General features: G+C 39.9%; 1 protein-coding gene across 20 annotated transcripts in view; it reads right to left on the bottom strand.

The window, feature by feature from the left end:
• The window catches only part of SLC25A26 (solute carrier family 25 member 26), a 162,793-nt gene extending 143,432 nt beyond the window's left edge, over window positions 1–19,361 (bottom strand). For 10 of the 20 annotated variants that reach the window (XR_012431343.1, XR_012431344.1, XR_012431342.1 and 7 more), the window contains exons 1-2: window positions 18,959–19,079; window positions 3,186–3,342 (exon numbers count right to left, since the gene is read on the bottom strand). Coding sequence is in view for 8 of the 20 variants with exons in the window: in XM_005547553.5 (XP_005547610.3) it covers window positions 3,186–3,342; window positions 18,959–18,991 (190 nt within the window). In the remaining 12 variants the exon portion in view is untranslated. Of the gene's footprint in view, window positions 1–3,185; window positions 3,343–9,491; window positions 9,708–18,958; window positions 19,080–19,227 lie in introns of those variants that run through there. The other 10 variants (XR_012431345.1, XR_012431347.1, XM_074032654.1 and 7 more) reach the window with 3 other exon arrangements.
• Between the last annotated feature and the right edge of the window lie 3,395 nt (window positions 19,362–22,756).

Genomic DNA, 22,756 nt, shown 5'->3' with positions numbered 1-22,756 from the left:
TGCCAGTCATTTCAAAAGGAATGAATCCAGCTTAATCCATTGTTTAAAAAAAAAAAAATGAAACGAAACTCATTAACCCATTGCCGCAGCTATGTCAGCAGGCATGAAAACTTTGCACTTCTTGCAAACTACCTTTTTTCTTGTTTTGAAAATGCAGCTTTTATGTGGGTAAAGGATTGCTATAATAAAGGCATACTTATGTCTAAAATCATTTGAGAAAAAGCAAAGTCATTTCATGACAAGATCAAACAAAAGGAAGGTGAAAAATCTAAAGCTGAAGAAGTTAATGCCAGCCAAGGATAGTTTGATAATTTGAGAAAAAGATTTGGCTTTAAAATGTCAAGATAACAGGAGAAGCAGCTTCTGCCATCCATAAGTCAGTAAACAAGTTCCCAGCTGCCATTAAGTAAATTATTGAGGAGAAAGGACATCTGCCTGAATAGGTTTCTAATGTAGATGAAAGTGCCCTATTCCGGGAAAAGAAAAATGTCACAAAGGACATTTATTAGTAAGGAAGAGAAGCAGGCAAATCCTTCACAGTATTCATGACAGAGCCAATCAAGAAAACCATAAAAGAGATTGTGGATGTGGAAAAAAAAAAAAAAAAGTTGGGGGTGAAAGGTTTCAAAATATAAATCTTAAATTCAAGAGCTGACACCACATCAGAAGAATTAACGGAAGACAACTTGGTGAAGATGAGTGCTTCCAAACCAGTGTCAAATGACAAGGGAGAAGATGTAGAAGACGGAGTGCCAGAAAAGAAAATGACATCAGACAATCTAGCAGAAAGGTTCTGATTATTAAAGACTGCTTTTGACTTCTTTTATGATGAGGACGCTTCTACAATATGGGCACTGAAACTAAAGCAAATGGTGAAAGGATTGGTACCATATAGAATCATTTTCAGAGAAATGAAACAGCAAAAATGTGAGACAGAAACTATGATATATTTCCATAATATTACACCATGTGAGCCTGCTTCTCTTGCCTCCCCTTCCACCTCCTCTACTTCTTCTGCCTCTGCCACCCCTGAGACACCAAGACCAGCTCCTCTTTTTTCTCCTCTTCCTCAGCCTACTCAACCTGAAGACCTTTATGATGATCCACTTCCACTTACTGAATATACGTTTTCTCTTCCTTACAATTTTCTTAATATTTTTTCTCTAGCTTACCTGATTGTTGTAAGAATACAGTATATAAAACATTTGCCGGATGCAGCGACTCACGCCTGTAATCCCAGCACTTTGAGAGGTCAAGGCAGGCGGATCACATGAGGTCAGGATAACATGGTGAAACCCTGTCTCTACTAAAAATACAAAAAATTAGCCGGGTGTGGGGGCGTGTGCCTGTAATCCCAGCTACTCAGGAGGCTGAAGCAGGAGAATCACCTGAACCCAGGAATTGGAGGTTGCAGTGACCTGAGATCACGCCATTGCACTCCAGCCTGGGCGGTGACAAGCAAGACTCTGTCTTGAAAAAAATAAAAAAATAAAAATAAAAATAAAAAAACACATAAATGTATGTTAATACATATCTTAACACACATACAAAGTATGTGCTACTCAACTGTTTATGCTATCATTAAGGCAGCAGCAGGCTATCAGTAGTTAAGTTTTGGGGAAGTCAAAAGTTATATTCCGATTTTTGACTGCACAGGGCGTTGACACCCCTAACCGCCACATTGTTCAAGGGTCAACTGTATTTGTTTAAGCTCTTCAGTAATCAGGTGATTGCAAAGTGGACAAACTGGGGAACCCATGACCCTCTCACATACTTAAAACTATGCTTGGCATGGAGTGGATGCTCAGTTAACGACTTGTTACAATTACTCAAAGTATTAACATACACAGAAATGCAAGGATGACCAAAACAGTTTGCCATTCTAATGATGGCTGGGGGATGGGGAAGGGCAGGAGAAAAAAAGAAACAGAAATACTATTTTTCTCTTTGCACTACAAATCTTTGTATGAATGCTATGCTCACAGATTGAACATTTAAATGTCAGGTTAACATAAGAGAAAAAAATTCTCATGAATCATCCTGTGAAAAATGAAAGCAAACCCTAGAATTTAAGAATCTTCTAGAGCTGTGGTTTTGTGGGTGTGTCTTATGTGTGGTGATTTTTTTGTTTTGTTGCTTTAGTTTACTTTTGGAGGCCACTAGAGGCATCCAACAGTAAACAATTAAAATAAGTATCTGCAAACAGTATACCAAGAAGCAGATTAAACAAAACAGATTACACTGACTAAAGGGTAAGAGCGTCATAAGTCACATAACATGACTTCAGAACCAAAACAAAAGACACTGGAAGGAGAGTATCCAGGAGATTATTAGTGAGAAACACTTGCATCATCTAAGAGCAATTTAATTAGGATAGAAATGTTTAATGCCTCCTAGGTTCACCTGCTCTCTAAGATGCTCCAAAGCAGCTATCATCAAACCTGACTTCACACCGGAGTCACCTTGGAAGTTATTAAAACTCCTGATACCCAGGCAAAGCCTAGACCAATTAAACTTCTAGGGTGACACAGGACATCAGTACTTTTTAAGGCTTCCCAGTAGATTCTAATGTGCAGGCAAAGTTGAGAATGATTGTTCTGAGGAATCACAACATTAAAATAACACTTTAAGGATTCTAGCTGGAAATTTTAACAACAAAAACCATTTTTTAAAGATTGCTTTTTTTTTTCCTATTACAAATATATCGAAATAGAATCTATAACACTATCTGAGTCAAAAATAATGGGTTAGGCCCGGCACAGTGGCTCATGACTACCATAATCCCAGCCTTTGGCAGCCCAAGGTGGACAGATTGCTTGAGCCTAGGAGTTCAAGACCAGCCTAGACAACATGACAAAACCCATTCTCTACAAAAAAACAGAAAAATTAGCCAGGCATGGTGGTGCACGCCTGTAGTTCCAGCTACTTAGGGGGCTGAGGTAGGAGGACGGCTTGAGCCTCGAGGTCAAGGTTGCAGTGAGCTATCATCTCACCACTGCACTCCCACCTGGGCGACAAAGTGAGACCCTGACTAAAATAAATAAAAAATAACAACAACAGGTTAAAGAAGTAAATTCAGAAGATAAGCTTCAACACACAAGGAATTCTATGTGGGTAAGACCACACACCATTCTGAAAATCCAATCTTATCATGGCTTTACAGAAGTGAGAATATAATTTTTTACCATTAGGAAAGGATCCAACAGCAGCAGAAGGAACACCAGCATATATTCCACGAAAACCACCAGCCTTATTAAATCCTTGGGGACTCTGCAGCCTGGTTTTAATGGTATCCAGAGGAAATAATATCAAGTCAACAGAAACACCTGCTACCCCACCAGCCTTTGAAAACAAAAGAGGGAAGAAAAAGGAAAAAAAAAAAAGGTTACAACAAAATAAGCCCTCTGCCACTTGGGGGCAAAGACAGGAAAAAGACAGTCTTTAAAGCACATTTCTCATTCCTTTCAGTCCACAACTTCTGCAGCACAAAGGACCTTCAGCCTAAATCTAGAAGTTTTCCTGAGAAAATAGCCATTATTGTGATATATTTTTAAGTTGTAAACTTTATATTAAATTTTCTTTTTAAATCAAATTTTAATAAAAAAAATTTTAAACAAAATTTAAATTCATTGTTGATACAGTGCTCACATGGTTCAAAAAGCTAAAAAAAAAAAAAAAAAAAAAAAAAAGCCAGATGTAATGGCTCATGCCTCCCAGCAGTATGGGAGACAGAACTGGGAGGATTACCTGAGGCCAGGAGTTCGAGACCAGCCTGTGCAACACAGTGAGACATCATCACTACAAAAAATAAAAAATTAAGCTGGGGATGGTGGCACATGCCTGTAGTTCCAGCTACTTGGGAGGCTGAAGAACAAGGATCACTTCAGCTAGGAGTTCAAGGGTTCAGTGAGCTATGATCCTGCCACCGCACTCCAGCATAGGTGACAGCAAGACCCTGTGTCTTAAAAACAAATAAATAGCCAACAAGAGCAACAAATAAACTTCAAAAAAAGGTCAACAGCTCAAAGTCTCCTTCCAACCTTGTTCCTAATAACTCAGGTAAACCACTTTTATTGGTTTCTTGCTGTATCCTTCCAAAGTTACTTTAAACATACACAAGCATGTATGAACATATAGTTTTTCTTTAAAAAGAAAAGATGATGTACAATATGCACTATTCTGTACTTTTTTTTTTTAAACAATTTATCTTTATCTTTTCACATCAGACCAAATGTTATACTGTTGTCTTAACCAATAAGCAGTGAATCCGAATTGACTCCTTTCAGACTGGAATTTTTAAACAGCTTATGATCTCTGTGAATCTGGATCTGTATTTTAATAATGACACATCTAAGAACTCATATAGTATTATCTTCGGCTTTAAATGTATTTGAAAATTCCTTGATAATTTTTAATCAAGTGAATAAACTGATTTTTTTAAAGAGCTAAATGTCCGAAGGAAATTAAAATCTGGCCCAAACTAGTAATCTCCCAAGAGATACCATGTTGCTTTGGGGAAGCTGTACTTTAAAAACTGATTAATTCCTGCTAAATGGATTTTAGGGGGAAAAAAACTGATTAAGAACTAACTCTGTACCTCAAGATTATAGTGACACGTATGTAGAATATGTTTAAACTCGTTACACCTTAGTCAAAGAAAACAAATTGAAAAAATATGAACACAAAGAGCATCAAAGAAAGGCTAATACGTATGAATCCTCACATGTGTGATTATTAAAATACACATCTGGATTCACAAGGATCATTAGTTGTTTCAAAATGTAGGTCTCAAAAAAGTCAATACACATGCACTACTTATTAGTGAAAAAGACAAAAACATAACATTTGTTCTGATATGAAAAGATCACCCAGATCGAAAGGCATCATTTAAAGATGTGAGTTAAAATCAGTTTACAGTAGGCAGACAAATGCACTATAAAGAGGAAACTTTCCTATACAATTTTTTAACTGAATTGCTAATTTTTGCTAATTTTGAAATCAGAACCATGTGAATACATCACCTATTCAAAAAGTAAAAATATACATTTTTAAACTATACATTTCATGACAAAGGAAAAAAAAGAATCAGTATTATTCAAACATACAACCGAAGTTCAAACTGATTGTTTCCATCCTTTAAGTTTACAAAATGTGCAGATGCCACAAAGCTTAGTACCTAGCAAATACTATCTGCTTTACTTACCGCTCACCATAAAACCATCCCAGGAGTTAACTGGAAAAATGAAATACTTTAATGATAAATCCAATACCTATTTTCAAATTAACTAGCACAGGTTAATTATTAAAAATTAATTTACACTAGACAAGTACATTACTACAAATAGCAATACTATACTTCATGATCAGCCCAAAGACATGAAAGAAGCCCAAAGACCCTGAAGTTCTACTCAGCAAATTACCTAAGAAGACGTCACCCAAAAGGGCACAGAGATGTGCCAGTAGAGAAACCAAGTAGTACCAAAAGAATATCCAATAATGTGGGATTTCTTTCTGGACATAAAGGTGGCCTTCCCTAAGTCATGGCAAAAAGTTCACAAGTAATGCAGGAAAGCAAAAAGGCCAATCGTCAAAATTCTTCTTACTTCTTGTTTCAGGATTTTTATAAAATTCAGTAAGTAGAGCCAGGCATGGTGGTACGTACCTGTAATCGCAGCTACCTGGGAGGCTGAGGCAGAAGGATCGCTTGAGCCCAGGAGTTTGAGATTACAGTGAGCTATGATTGTGCCCATGAATAGCCACTATGCTTGCCTGGGCAACACAGGGAGACCTCGTCTCTAATAATAATTTGGTAAGTACACAGTTTGCCTGCCTCTTCATTTTCTCAAAATACAGAGAGAATAGAATCCTGGTGAAAATGTCTCATGTGACTAGATTATTTAAAAACATGCTGCACTTCCCTCTCATTTTCTCTTTAATCTTAGGAGAGGATTCAGAGAAACACTATCTACTGCTAAATTTTAATCAATAATTACTCTTTTAATCCAGTTGGCTACTTTACATGTATTGATTCTCTAACCTTTCTTTCATCACAATTCTTAACTTCTGAGGAAAAAAATGACCAGATTCAATCTACTTGTCTGGTGAAACATGACTCAAGGATTACCAATCACTTCTATCGATTTCAAACTTCTATTTAACTCAAATGGCATTTAAATTCATGAGACTGAAAAAAAAAAAAAAAACAGCTAACAGAGAACCTGAATAAGAATACCTATATATTCAGCCACACAACCACATACTTCAGATTTAAACAAAAACCTTAATGCCTATATCAATATTGTTTTGTATGTAAATAAGTAAAAAATATATAAGCCAGTAACAACCTAATTATAAAGAACTCTATCAAACTCTTATTCTTTAGCCTGAAAATTTTGTTATAATCATTTATCAGAAAGTTATCAGGCAAGTGATTCGTTTCATAATTTATGATAGCTTATACTGAAAAATTCTAACTAGAAAAAATCCAAAGAAATAGGACATAACCCAGATAACCAGCAAATCTTGCTAGAGCATCACAATGTATTTAGACCTCAATATCTTATAGATAAAATACATGTCTCTACCTTAAGTTAATAAATGTATGAAGTGTTGGCAGGCTGTAGAGAGGAAGTGCCTAATTAGTGCTCTGCAATTACTCTGAGAAGTGATAGGTCGGAATTACATGCCATAAAACTTTTTTTCTCAAAAGAAGGAGGGCACACCATAAAAACAGCATCACCGCTGTCCCTCTAGGACAAAACCGAATCATCTGCGTAATTTAACTAAGCAAAATCAACACAGGTCATGGGCCTAAATGACAGCTAAGAAGAACCAGCCTTAATATTAACATGGCTTCTCAAGGGAAACATTTCCCTGACAGTCTCGGTTTCCTCCACAATGAAGTGGCCACCCATGACCTGAATCACCATCTTCCTCACTGCAGAACTGCCACTTCTGTTTTCTGACATACTTGTCGCCTTCCCTACTGCCCATTCCTTCTCCCTGCAGTGCTCGCTGCCTCTCTGTACTAATCATTTTCATAAAATCCAAATTTCATCTTGCCACTCTCCAGCCTATAAATCTTCCAAACTTTCCAACAGCCCCAAGGATGAAGAAAACCCTAGCACAGCCTTCCAGGCTCTGGAAATTCTGGAGCCCCTCCAGCTCCCAAAACTTGCACTATGTGCCCTTTGCTCAGTCCTTTCTTTCCACCTGGATCTTTTCCTCTAAATCATCTGATCTTCCTCATTTCAAGGACTTCGTACAAATGCCTCCTAATATCCAGTTCAGGTTTAGATCCTCTTGCCAAGCACTGAACACAATTTTAATTACATAGTTTTGCCTCTGACCATTTGTTCAGTACCAGTCCAATTAAACCATAAGATCTTTATCTGTTTTGTTTACTAATATGTTCCCAGCACCAGCACATATTAATGGGAGGCACTCAATGGCTCTAATAAAGGGTTACTATCTATATTTTAGAAGGCACTAAAAAGGTACACTGAACTTTTTAAAAAAATAGCAAAAGACAGGACCAGGCAATTCCCAAAAGAAAAATATAAATGACTAACAAAAATTTGAAAATATGATTCTCCATCATTAATTATCAAATAAAAACAAAATGTTTTCCCAATTGGAAAAAATTTAAAATATGAAGAATGGGTATGGGCACTGTTAATGAAAACATTACCATAATCTACTGGAGGACAATTTGGCAAAATGAACATTTTAAATTATCAAACCCTTTGACCCAGTTAATTTTATTTCTAAGCATTTCTTCCACAGAAATAAATGCACAAATATACAAGAATGTCTACTACACCATTTCTGTAATAATAAAAAAATTGAAAACAGCCTCAAAGTCCATCCACTGGGGTCTTGTTAAGTAAATTAAGTTATACACAAATAATGAATTGCTACACAGCCTTTAAAACAACAAGGTAGGCTGGGTGCAGTGGCTCATGTCTGCAGTCCTAGCTGCTGGGAGGCTGAGATGGGATGCTCACTGGGGCCCAGGAGAGTGAGATTGCAATAAGCTATGATCACGCCACTGCCCAGCACTCCAGCTTGCGCAACAGAGCAAGATCCTCTCTCTAATTAAAAAAAAAAAAAAAAAAAATAGGTCAATCCATACTTATTGGCACAGAAACATACACTATATTCTTAATCAAATTAGCTATAAAACAAAACATGCTATATAATCCCATCTTAAAAAAAGTATAACTATTTGTATATGCATAATTAGAAATCTGGAAGCATAAACAGTAAATTGCTAGAAGTTATTGCCTCTGTGGAAAGAGATTCAGGATGAGAAATATTATTACTATCTTGTTAATCTTTTATTTGCTCAAGTTTTGTAATGAATATTACAAATATATAAAAGCTAAGCCATTCAAAATTAATGCTTCCCCTGGAAAAAAAAAAAAATCTCTAATTTACTGGTTGTACTTGATATATAAAAGCCACTCAGCAAATGGTAACTAAGAACCTCAACCCACTGACCCTAAGCTGCCTCCTCTGCAGCTTCACCCTCTATAGACCTTGGTGTTTTCAACCAATCTGACTACTCGAACATCTCAAACATGTCCTGAAACAACTTCTTTGAGATGGAGTCTCGCTCTGTCACCCAGTCTGGAGTGCAGTGGCATGATCTCGGCTCAGTGCAACCTCTGCCTCCCAGGTTCAAGCGATTCTCCTGACTCAGCCTCTGGAGTAGCTGAGACTACAGGCACACACCACCATGACTGGCTAATTTTTATATTTTTAGTAGAAGCAGAGTTTCACCCTGTTGGCCAGGCTGGTCTTGAACTCCTGACCTCAGGTGATCCACCTGCCTTGGCCTCCCAAAGTGCTGGGATTACAGGCATGAGCCACTGCACCCAGCTGTTTCCTTAAAAATTCTCATTCCTGTGCTTTTGCTTAGGTTTTTCCCTCAGTCTAAAATTCCTTCTTTTTTTTTTTTTTTTTTTTTAGACAGAGTTTCGCGCTTGTTGTCCAGGCTGGAGTGCAATGGCACGATCTTGGCTCACCGCAACCTCCACCTCCCAGGTTCAAGCAATTCTCCTGCCTCAGCCTCCTGAGTAGCTGGGATTACAGGCATGAGCCACCACGCCCGGCTAGTTTTTTGTATTTTTAGTAGAGATGCGGTTTCTCCATGTTGGTCAGGCCGGTCTCAAACTCCCAACCTCAAGTGATCTGCCCGCCTTGTCCTCCCAAAGTGTTGGGATTACAGGCATAATCCACCACACCCGGCCTAAAATTCCCTTCTAATCCTTGTCTCCTGCCTGTTGCAGCCAGCAGACCACCATCGCCTCCACCTCAATACATACACACATGCACACACATGCCCCTGACAAAATCCTCTTGGTTCTTAAGCTGCAACCCAAAGCCACATTCCTCATAAAGCCTTTCCCAATTTTCCAGTCAGAATTAAATGCTATGTCCTTGACTCTAGCATATAACATTGTTTATATTTCGCTTTTGGTACTAACCATGATGTCTGACATGAAGATCCTTCAGAGTAGAAACCAAATCAGTCAGTCACCTCTGTCTTCCTAAATATCTAACCCAGTGTCTCTTATGTAGCAGGGTTACTAAAATACAAACGTGGGATGATGAGATAACACTTTGTAAAAAGATGAAATGTTCAGAAGAAATCTTGCAGTCAAGCACTGCTCGGTGGTCCCTGTTCTGGTCTGCCACAGCACCTGTGACAACCAAAAGCCAGGGTTAGCTATCAGCTGCTATTCTTCCCAGCATTCCCCAGCCACCCTGACCACTTTGTAGAATATTCAGGGGGACTTCTCCGGAAACCTCTGCTTACTATTACCTCCTAATGGAAAAACTGTGTATGCTCAGTTTTGTTTTGTTTTGTTTTAGTGAGAGTATTCTCAAGAATACAATAATAATGGTTCCAGAATATGACTTGATTATTCTTCCATTTCTCCAGGAATTATTTCAAATTAAGTACTGCCTAAGAACACAGCTTTGGCATCAACCAGATCTAACTTCATTTTCAACTTGGTCTTTGTATTAGTCTGTTCTCACACAGCTATGAAGAAATACCCGAGACTGGCCAGGCGCGGTGGCTCAAGCCTGTAATCCCAGCACTTTGGGAGGCCGAGATGGGCGGATCACGAGGTCAGGAGATCAAGACCATCCTGGCTAACACGGTGAAACCCCGTCTCTACTAAAAAATACAAAAAACTAGCCGGGCGAGGTGGCGGGCGCCTGTATTCCCAGCTACTCGGGAGGCTGCGGCAGGAGAATGGCGTAAACCCGGCAGGCGGAGCTTGCAGTGAGCTGAGATTCGGCCACTGCACTTCAGCCTGGGCGACAGAGCGAGACTCCGTCTCAAAAAAAAAAAAAAAAAAAGAAATACCCGAGACTGGGTCATGTATAAAGAAAAGAGTGTTTAGTTGACTAACAGCTCCGCATTGCTGGGGAGATCTCAGAAAACTTACAATCATGCCAGAAAGCAAAGGAGAAGCAGGCACCTTCTTCACAGGGCAGCAGGACACAGTGACTGAAAGAGGGGAAATGCCAGACACTTATAAAACCATCAGATCTCATGAGACTCACTCAACATCATGGGGGAAATCGTCCCATGATCCAATTACCTCCACCTTTGGTCTCGTCCTTGACACATGGGGATTATGGGGATTACAATTCAAGATGAAATTTTGGGTGGGGACACAGCCAAACCATGTCAGTCTTCTTAGTAGAACTATTTAACTTCTCCAAGCCTGTGTTTCTTGACACATGAAACAGGGAAAAGAGTACCTACACTTCACAGTTTTTGAGAATTAAATAAATGAGAACTAAACACAATTAGATGAACCTGTTATACGGTTAGCAAAATGCCTGGCCCTTAATCAAGTATCAATAAACAGGAACTATTATTTTTAGAATTATGTTACTATAAACATCCTTCAAAGCTTGCTGTTACCAATACTGACATGGAAATACTAAAAACCATGCAAAAGCCTAGAGTACTTTACCAAAGACTGAAGATGACATTCCTATATTCAACTCAATTGACAAATTCATATATTAAAATCTGTAAATCCAAATTTTCACTAGCAATAATGAATTAAAAGCTCTTTTCAAATTCTGCTCTCTGGACAAGAATCCCCAGTGAACTGACTCAACAGAAACCAAATCATGCAATGCATGACAGGAACATTCAGCATCAACTTCAAAAACTTAAGAGAAATACTAGTGTTCAAATTGCTTTATGATTCTTGTATTCAAACTTATATGTTAATTTTTTAAGTAAACTATAAAATTGTACCTATATGACCTCAGCTATGAAAAAGCTGCATACACACTTTTAAAGTGCTCAGTAAACAGTTAAGTTTTACCAGCAAGTGGAATTACATAATTAAGTTTTGTATAGCATCTGCCTCCTACTAGACTCTAAATCCATGAAGGTGGGGGATCACATTTTTGAGGAATTCAACTCCAAATAACAGAGCAAAGGCCAACAAATGTATCTGGTTAGGCGTGTAAAAGCTGCCTTGTGGGGGGTGAGATAATTGTGGGTGAAACTTTTATCTTTCCTTTATTTGGAATTTAATTAACGTTACTCAAATTTTGTCTGTATTACAAAAGATTTAATATTTAAAGCAACTTGCAACATGTAGTAGTAAGGTTTGGAAGTGGTAACAAAAGCACATTAACAAGTCACTTACAGCTAAGTTATCAAATACTAAAACTTCCCAAGTATGTCTTTCTTAAACAGGAAGAAAAATGAGAAAAAAAGGTAGTCCCATCTCTGGGTACTAGAGATGCACAAAAAAATGCCTCCATCAAAGTGGTGGTTCTCAACTGTGGTCCTTGCATATTGGTGGTCTCCAAGCAGTGCTTTGCATGCTCCAGGGGCTGAGCAAAATTTGGAATATACTTGTGTTAAGATAATTTCTTGCTCAACACAAAAGCAAGCAAAAAGGGAAGACCTGCTCACTCTGACATAAATGCCAAAAAGAAACAAGTCACACAAGTCCTGAGAAAGAGAAGCATAATTCTCAATTTCTTATAAATTTGGAGATAATCTTTACTTCAAAGATACCCTTTACTACAAATTGAAAACTAGGAGGCCACTATCCAGAAAAGATATGAGGCAAAACAAGAACAACAAAAAAACACAGAAAACCTCTTTTAATAGTATACCCAATACTTCATTCATATTACCTTTCTTCACTCCACCCAAGAACCCCTCCCATCATAACCCGTATTGTTCTCCTCAAGTCTCCTACTGCCTGCCAGTGGTTCTCAGCAGAAGTGTAGGTCCAGTGAGAAGACACCCAACTATTATGAAAAAGCTCCCCAGACGACAGCCAAAAATCACCTCACCAAAAACAGGAAAAGGAAAAAAAAAAAAAAAAAACACTACAAGTGGTCCTCACTTTGCATGGTACCTACATACATTAATTTCAGTTACCATGATTTACTTAAATAACATGAATCTCCCAACAACCCAGGGCAAATTTCAGTTACCACAGCATATTAACTATGAGTAACTGGATAAAGTGTAAATGTTACCATTTGTTCAGTCTACAAATCACAATGCAATTAACAGAAGTCACTGCATATTAGTTCATGCACAGACAGCAAAGTAAACAGTTGTGTTACCTCATCTCCCAGTAATAAATGTACAGGGCATTTTATAAAAATAGAAAATTGATGAACAAAGATGAAAATGCAAAAACAAAATGCAAAGTGGTAACAAAAGTTAAATGAAAATCAAACATAAATAGTGTTACAGAAGAAACAGCTGGCCATGGAAATACTCACACTGCTGTCATTAATCTAGATAAGTAACTAGAAAAAATAAGTGAGAGCAAACTTAACATAAATGAGGAAAGTAGTTGCAATGAAAAGGATGAAAATGTCCCAGAGTAAGTTATGCCAGCAAGTCTTCACAATAAAGGAACTCACAACATGGAAAGCACAAAAAATAAAATGTTAGAAGTTGATCCGAACTGAGAAAGCAGTATGACAACTTGCCAAGGCATAAAAAGATGCTTCATCTGTAATACATAATGAGAACACAAGCAAATGTTCAAACTACTATTGATAAGGTTTTGTCCAAAAAATTAAGTTATTAATGTTTCTAATGTTTTTAATTACAGTGTACTAAGTAAATATCAGTTTTGCAACTTTTCCCCTATATATTTACAACCAAAGCGTTTTTAACGTTTTGACAAAAATTCTTAGGGTCAGCCAGGTGTGGTGGCTCATACCTGTGAAACCTCTACAAGAAACCTCTGCCTACAAAAAAAAAAAAAAGTTCTAAAAATTATAACAACAACATGGGCTGAGCTCAGTGGCTCATGCCTGTAATCCTAGCACTTTGAAGCCGAGCCAGGAGGATTGCTTGAGGCCAGTAGTTCAAGACCAAATCTGGTAACATGGCAAGACCTTGTCTCTACAAAAAAAGAAACTTTTTAATTAAAAAAATTAGCCAGGCGTGGTTGGTGCATGTCTCTAGTCCCAGCTACTCAGGAGGCTGAGGTGAGAGGATCACTTTAGCTGAGATAGTGCCACTGCACTCCAGCCTGGGCAACAGAGCAAGACCTTGTCTCAAAAAAATAAAAAGAACACATATGAAATGGTTTGGCTCTGGGTCCCCACCCAAATCTCATCTTGAATTGTAGCTCCCATAATTCCCACATGTTGTGGGAGGGACCTGGTGGGAGGTAACTGAATCATGGTGGCAAGTCTTTCCCATTCTGTTCTGGTGATAGCGAATAAGTCTCACAAGAACTGATGATCTCATAAAGGGGAGTTCCTCTGCACACGCTCTCATCTGAAGCCATGTAAGACATGACTTTGCTCCTCCCTTGCCTTCTACCATGATTGTGAGGCCCCTCCACCAGCCATGTGGAACTGGAAGTCCATTAAACCTCTTCCCTTTATAAATTACCCAGTCTTGGGTATGTCTTTACCAGCAGTGTGAGAACAGACTAATACAGTAAACTGGTACCAAGACTAGGATGCTACTATAAAGATACCTGAAAATGTGGGAGCGACTTTGGAATGGGTAACAGGCAGGGTCTGGGACAGTTTGGAGGGCTCAGAAGACAGGAAGATGTGGGAAAGTTTGGAACTTCCTAGAAAATTGAATGGCTTTGAGTAAAATGCTGATAGTGATATGGCCAATAAAATCCAGGCTAAGGTGGGCTCTGATGGAGATGAGGAACTTGTTGGTAACTGCAGTAAAGGTCACTCTTGCTATGCAAAGAGACTGGCAGCATTTTGCCCTGCCCTAGAGATATGTGCAACTTTGAACTTGAGAGAGATGATTTAGGGTATCTGACAGAAGAAATTTCTAACTGGCAAAGCATCCTAGAGGTGACAGAGCATAAAACTTTGGAAAATTTGCAGCCTGATGAAGTGGTAAAAAGAAAAACCCATTTTCTGGAGAAAAATTCAAGCTGGCTGCAGAAATTTGCATAAATAACCAGGAGCCAAATGTTAATTGACAAGACAATGGGGAAAACGTCTTCAGGGTATGTCAGAGACCTTCATGGCAGCCCCTCCCATCACAGGCTCAGAGGCCTAGGAGGGGAAAGAATGGTTTCCTGGGCTGGGTCCAGGGCCCTCCTGCTGTGTGCAGCCTCAGGACTTGGTGCCCTGTGTCCCAGCCATGGCTAGAAGGGGCCAAGGTAGAGCTCAGGTCATGGCTTCGAAGGATGCAAGCCCCAAGCCTTGGCAGCTTCCACGTGGTATTGGTACTGTGGGTGTGCAGAAGATAAGAACTGAAGTTTGGGAACCTCTGCCTAGATTTCAGATGATGTATGGAAACGTCAGGATGTCCACGCAGAGGTGTGCTGCAGAGGCGGGGCTCTCCTGGAGAACCTCTACTGGGGCAGAGTGGAAGGGAAATGTGGCTGCCCCAATAGGGGAGTCCCCACCAGGACATCACCTGGTGGAGCTGTGAGAAGAGGGCCACTGTCCTCCAGACCTCAGAATGGTAGATCCACTGACAGCTTGCACCCTGTGCCTGGAAAAGCCACAGACACTGAATGCCAGCCCATGAAAGCTGCCAGGAGGGGAGCTGTACCCTGCAAAGCCACAGGGGCAGAGCTGCCCAAAACCATGGGAACCCACCTCTTATACCAGCATGACCTGGATGTAAGACATGGAGTCAAAGGAGATCATTTCAGAGCTTTAAGATCTGACTGCCCTGTTGGATTTCAGACTTGCATGGGGCCTACAGCCCCATCATTCTAGCCAATCTCTCCCATTTGCAATGAGTGTATTTACTCAATACCTGTAACCCCACTGTATCTAGAAAGTAATAAACTTGCTTTTGATTTTACAGGCTCATAGACAGAAGGGACTTGCCTTGTTTCAGATGAGACTTTGGACTATGGACTTTTGAGTTAATGCTAAAACGAGTTAAGACTTTGGGGACTGTTGAGAAGGCATGATTGGTTTTGAAATGTGAGGACATGAGATTCGGGAGAGACCAGGGTGGAATGATATGGTTTGGCTCTGTGTCCCCACCCAAATCTCATCTTGAATTGTAACTCTTATAATTCCCATGTGTTGTGGAAGGGACCTGGTGGGAGGTAACTGAATCACGGGGGTGGGTCTTTCCCATGCTATTCTGGTGATAGTGAATAAGTCTCACAAGAACTCATTGTTTTATAAAAGGGAGTTCCCCTGCACATGTTCTCCTGTCTGCCACCAGGTAAGATGTGACTTTGCTCTTCCTTTGCCTTCCACACGATTATGAGGCCTCCCCAGCCACGTGGAACTGTGAGTCAATTAAGACTCTTTCCTTTATAAATTATATTACCCAGTCTCGGGTATGTCTTTGTTAGCAGCATGAGAACAGACTTACACAATGTAATCCTACCACCAAAAATACTTAGTGTTATTTTGGGGTATTTCAATCTGGCTTTTTTCCCCCATGAATGGAATAGGTTTTAACATAGCTTTAACTAGGCACAAGCAAATGTACATACATGCAATGTTTTCCTCTTAATTTTATCTCATAAGCATTTTCTATGTAATTATAGTACATTCTCTTCACAAGCACTATTTTTTACGGCTGCAGACTAGTTCAAGAAATGGGTTTCCCATTGTTTGCCTAATTCTTCCTCTCTGTCCCATGTTTTAGTAGCTTCTGTCTTTACTGAGTTAAATGTTATTAATATAAATAGCTTTAGGTTGCTAATACTTAGCTCCAGTTGCTTTCCTAAAAGTATACACTGATCAATGTACTATTTGAGGATTTTGTTTCTGGATAGCCCACTCTGTGCTCCAAATGAAAACTAACATCCCAGAGGCTCTCCACTTATTCAGTCCTCTTCATGAAGCTTTAGGAAGGGAGCATTTCAATGTCTGCTACTTGCCAGGCTCTGCTGCGCATGTGTAATGTTATCTCATTTAATTCTTCAAATCCAAGTTTCAAGACTTCAGCGATCATCTCGGCTTTTCATTCATTCAAAGTAGTACTGAGTGCTTATATAGTGCCAGGTACTGGTAACACAGTAGTAAGCAAAACCAAACTCCCTCAGGAGTGTTTACCCTGTCTCAAAGGCACTCCAAGACATTAAAAAGTAGCCACTCCATTTCTGTACTACTCTGATAACAAAACATTTCAATAGCTTCCATTACACTTCAGAAGAAATCCAAATTATTTTCCCTAGCCCACAAAGCCCCACTTCAGCTGGCTTTGCCTACCCCACCCATACCATCCCCTGCCATGTTATCCTTACCCATTAGGCCTCACCACTTGAATACGCTAAGCTCTTTCCACTTGAGCCATTCCCCATGACTGAACCTCCCACTCTGATCATCAAAAATTCAAGCCCCTTCCCATCTTTTAGGTCTTAGCTGAAATGTCACCTCTTCATGGCTTTCCTTCGTCACTCCATCTAAGAGGTTCACCAATATTTCCCTACTCTGTCACATCTTCAGTTCATTTCCTTCCACAGCACTTATTCACTGCAACTGTTTTGTTGGCCTTTCTTCCATACTTGAAATGGGGTTATCTGCCACTGTATCCACAAAGCCTACCACGATACCCAGTGGGCAGAATACATGGAAACTCAACCATGTGCTGAATGAATAAAATGTTTTTCCTTTACCTGGAATGATATCTAGTTTCTTGAAACTTCCACCTATTGATCCTAATTTTACTCTCTATAAATACATTGGGAAAAAAGTATACTTTACTGCATGTGTATCATACTTTGTAATTAAGTATATACTAAATCCATTATTTTGTTAACTGCAGCACTCACCTGTGTTTTAGCAATTGCAAACTTTGCTGACTTGAGAGTATCAAGAAGCAGATAAGGGCACGACTCCCAAGTGACATCACCTGGGTTGGAATATGAGCTCCAATACTTATACACACGAAATGGATCTCACTTGTGTGATTTTGAACTAGTTATCTAACCGCTTGGTATCCCAGTTTCCTCATTTGGAAAATTGGGATAAGACTTCAATTATTGTGAGAATTAAATGGGATAATGTATGTAAAGCGCTTACCCCAGTTCCTGGTACAGGAATGTTAGCTGACAAACTACTACTGCTGTCTCACCAGCTAGACAGGAAAGCTCCTTAAAAGCGGTAACATTGGCCGGACGCGGTGGCTCACGCCTGTAAGCCCAGCACTTTGGGAGGCCAAGGCGGACGGATCACGAGGTCAGGAGATCGAGACCAGCCTGGCGAACACGGTGAAACCCCACCTCCACTAAAAACACAAAAAATTAGCCGGGTTTGGTGGCGGGCACCTGTAGTCCCAGCTACTCGAGAGGCTGAGGCAGGAGAATGGCCTGAACCCGGGAGGTGGAGCTTGCAGTGAGCCGAGATGGCGCCACTGCACCCCAGCCTAGGCGAAGAGTGAAACTCCGTTTCAAAAAAAAAAAAAAAAAAGGCGGTAACATTATTCTTTATATTTCTAAGACCTACCTTATACAAGTTTCAACAAATCTAGATTTAAAGCTATCATCCTACAAGTCTGGCTAAGACATCCCTACTTCCATATATTCCCCTAACACGCTGAACCTAGCCCACCTGTTATTTATCCCAACAGTCATTTTACTATTTTGTCTCCAACACCTGACCCTTAGGAGCAGGTATATCTTGTTCACCATGCTATCCTCAACACCTGCAACACCAAAATTTGATAATTCAGTGAATAAATCACTGTGGGCCCCCATTTTCCCTATGAAAATCATTTTTAAAATTATTTATTGTCTGTCACTGCCCATTCCACACAATGAAAACGTAGGCAGCCAAACTCTGTCTTGTGAACTGCTGTATCTAATATACCCTACTGGAGGCTCCAAAATATTTGGTAAAGGTTTTTTTTTTTTTTTTTTTGGTTTGTTTTTGTTTTTTTCTGTTAAGACATGTTGATGCTCGTAGTTTTTTGCTACGGAATTAAATACTAAGCCTGTCTATTGACTCCGCAGCGTTACTGATGAGCTAGCTATGTGTGCTCATCAATATTTCTCCAAAGCCTAGGCAGAAATAGCAGATTATGTATTGAATGAACAGATGGACATGTTATTTGCCAACACTGAAAAGAGATGCAGCAAAATAAGAAAGGCAGTATCGAATACAAGGGCTTTGAGCGACTTGAGTAAGGTTTTTGTCGTTGTGTTACAGTTCTTTAATTCCCAAAAGAGTAGTTAACAGTGTATAATAGAAGCTCTTTTTTCTTTTAAGTAAATGAGTGTGCAAAAGACAACGAGTCAAGTACCCCTTCCTTCCCCCACCTGTCTCTTACGACCTGGCAGTGCAGACACAGCCTTGATACCAGGCCCGCCAGTGGCCTGGGAGCCCCGCGCTCCTTCTCAGACCTGGCTGCCAGTAACCCGAGGACAGTCCAGCGCGCAAAACCGGAAGACAGCCAATGCTGAGAACCCCCACCGGCTCCAATGCCGGACGCCGGCACTCTGAGCGACCCACCCCACCACCCCGCACTCACCACCAGCGACGCCATGAACCCCGGCCCGTCCATGGTCGCTCAGACCTCGTCAAGGCTGCAATCCAAGCCGGAGCAGAGGCGGATCACGTCCTCGCGCGGTAGGCGTCGCCATCTTTGAGGCGGGCCTATCGTGCACTTCCGGGACCACGTGACGTAGAACCACAACAACTGCACGTGCAACGCCCAAGACCCGGGCCAAGAGGAGGGCCAGAGAGGAGGGGCGGGGCCTCGGGGAGTGTGGTCGAGCTAAGTCTCGGCAATTCTCTTACCTCTGTTTCCTGCAGCAGCGTTGTGTGCAGCTAGATGGAGGAACTCTCGCGAGCAAAAGATCCTCGGCTGGGATCCAGGAGAGAGCAGCCGTAGAATGAGGCCGGGGTGATTCTGAACTGTAAACCCAAAAGAGGCGTGGCTATGGTGAAGGGAGGAGTCGTGAGGGGCGGTACTAACCTCTGGAGGCGCGATTCGGAATCCTAATCGGATATTTCATTTTGGTTTATCTCTTAGTTTTGTCAACAAATTTTATCTGAGTTTATATTAAATTAACTCATTATCAGAAGATTATTAAATAAAGATATAGAAAAATACTTAAAAAGTTTCCTGACCGGAGCTAAAAATTAGCATCCTCCATTTCTCTTTACAGGCAATTATTGTACTTAAAATTATTAGTTTGTTCAGTTATTTACCTGTGCATGTTGTTCGCTGTTGTACTCATGTGTACACCTCAAAGCACACGTTATTAAGTACTTAATAAAATTTCTTGGAGTGAACCTGTCTTTATTAAACAAATACCTTGTAAACTTCTGTGTATATTAAGGGCCAACTACATCAGACTAAGTGATTGACAGACGTTTTTTCATTGAATCCTTTCACCAACCCTATGATGTCAGCACGGCTACTGTCCTCATTTTATAGAGGCTCCTGATGCTCCAACAAGTAACCAACTCAGTGTGGCTACAGAGAACATAGCAGAGCAAACACTGAAAATATACTTAATGCCCTCATCATCTTTCCTCAAAACCCTTATAATACCTGAACAGGTTCCTTGCCTGGCCTTTCTTCAATCCCTATTCTATAACACTGTTAGAATTATTCTTATAATTATTCTTATTCTCTTCTAGATAAAATGATCTACAAATGATTTGCAGAATAGCTTTAGGTGTTAGATGGAATTCAAATTCTGAGCTATCACCTGCTGGGTTTGGGCATAAGTTTTCCAAGATTAAGTTTTCTCACCTGTAAAGTGGCGATAATGATAGTAACTTTGTCATGCGGTACTATTAATAGATTAAATGAGATAATGCACTCAAGTTCTTAGCCTACTTCCTGGCTCATAGAAAGTATTCTCTAAAGATGATGGTAATGTCATTTCCCTGCTTACAATGCACCCCTGCTGCCAGTGGAGACAGTCCAGCTCCTTAGCATGGTATACACCTCTCAGCTGGTGTCTCCTGTCACTCTTCCCTCTAGCCGGACTACACACAAACAGACTATACACTTTCAAGCCTCCTAATTTTGCCCATGTTGTTCCCTCTACCCAGAATACCTTTCCCTATGCTGCCTATAGGCCCTCTCAAAACATGCTAGTTCACTTTGTCAAGGCCAGCAGAAAAATCTCTGTTGCTGCTGTTTGTGTCTTTCAAAGTTTCATGTGTTTTGGTCAGGCCTACCCAGGATAATCTCCATTTTTATTAACCCAAAGTCAACTGATTAGAGACCTTAATTGTATCTGCAAAATCCCTTTTGCCATATATTATAATATTGTCATGGTGGTAATGTTCTATCATACTCACAGGTCCTGCTCACATTCAATGGGGTAATTATGCAAAACACATTAGAGGCCAGGAATCTTGAGGGCAACCTTAGAATCCTGCTACTTCACATTCCTATAAACCCTCACTGGCAGCCTCCTCAAAGGCCATCAAGGTTCTATCAATAAGCTTTCACTGACATTTCCCTCACAGTCTTCCCACCTTTCACCTACCGCCTGGTGCCAATGGCACTCCCACAGTTTAGGAATTATAGTACTACCCACCTCCAAGTACCAAAATCCACATTATTTGTCTATTTCTGCATAACGAATTACCCCCAAAATTTAACAGACTAAAGCAACGATAAACTTACATTACCTCACACAGTTTTCATACATCAAGAATCAAGGAGTCATTTAGCTGAGTGTTTTAGACTGAGAAATTTTCATGACACTACAGTCAAGATGGTGGCCAAGGCCATATCATAAGACTTGATTGAGACTGGAGGATCCAATTCCAAGATGGCTCACTCCCATAACTGGCAAATTAGTGCTAGCTATTGGCAGGTAGCCTTAATTCCTCATGGCATAGATCTCTCCACAGTGCTACTTGAGTGTCTTCATGATATAGTAGCTGGTTTTTCCTAGAGTAAGTGGTCTGAAAGAGAACAAGACAGAAACTACAAAGTCTTTTATGACCTGTCCTCATAAGTTACTCAGTTGTCATTCCAGCAATAGTCTATTGGTTACACAGGTCATCCACATTTATCACGGGGCTAGACTACCCAAAAGCATAAATACTGGAAGATGAGGATCACTGGGTGCCATCTTGGAAACTGGTTACCACATTAGGGAAATGCCGGTGAACACCACAATGAGATATGAATACACACTCACTAGGGTGGTTAAAATTAAAAAGACAAGTGTTGACAAGGATGAGGAGCAACTGGAAATCTCATACATTGCTGTTTGAAATTTAATATGGTACAACCATTATAAAATCCAATGCCCCACTTAGGTATTTACCCAAGAGAACTCAACATTCATACAAATACTTTTACATTATATTTCAAAGCAGCTTTATCCATAATAGTAAAAAAATGAAAACAACCTGAATGTCTATCAACTTATGGTATAAACATATTACGACACATCCTTATAATGGAACATCACTCAACAATAAAAGGACATGAATTACTGATACATGAAGCAACATGGATTAATCTGAAATCATTATGCAATGTAAAAAAAAAAAGACTACATATATTGTGATTCCACTTAAGTGAAATTCTGGAAAAGACAAAATTATAGTGACAAAAAGTATACAAGTGGTTTCCCGGCGGTGGAGGTGGAGGCAAAGGATTGACTACAAAGTGGGCACAAAAGAATAGTTTGCGATGATGAAGATATTATCTGTTATTATTGTGGTAGTAGTGCATGGGTGTATACATTTACTAAAACACACTGACTTGCACAATTAGAATGGTTGTACTTAGTATATGTAAACTATAAGGCTGGGCACTGTGGCTCACGCCTGTAATCTCAGCACTTTGGGAGGCCAAGGTGGGTGGATTACCTGAGGTCAGAAGTTTGAGACCAGCCTGGCCAACATGGTGAAACCCTGTCTCTACTAAAAATAGAAAAAATTAGCCTAGTGTGGTGGCGCACGCCTGGAGTCCCAACTACTCAGAAGGCTGAGGCAGGAGAATCTCTTAAACCCAGGAGGCGGAGGTTGCGGTGAGCCGAGATTGGGCCACTGCACTCCAGCCTGGGTGACAGAGCGAGACTCCATCTCAAAAAAAAAAAAAATGTAAACTATAGGTCAATAAAGTTGATTAAAATATTACTATCTCACGGGATGATGAGGAATAAATAATACATGCACAGAAAGTTTTAGTTTAGTGCTTGGCATATAGAAAATATTGAGTTTATTCTGTATTTTCCTATTTAAGTTAGAGATTCTGAATATTATGAATGAGAGACTGATAAGTTATCAAGGTGCATAAGTATTTTGTGATACATACTACTACAGCTTCCTAAGTGAAAATAAA

This window comes from Macaca fascicularis, chromosome 2 (assembly GCF_037993035.2).
Source record: "Macaca fascicularis isolate 582-1 chromosome 2, T2T-MFA8v1.1".
NCBI lineage: Eukaryota > Metazoa > Chordata > Mammalia > Primates > Cercopithecidae > Macaca > Macaca fascicularis.
Note: the sequence above shows the minus strand (reverse complement) of the source record. Positions and strands in the feature narration are given on the sequence as shown.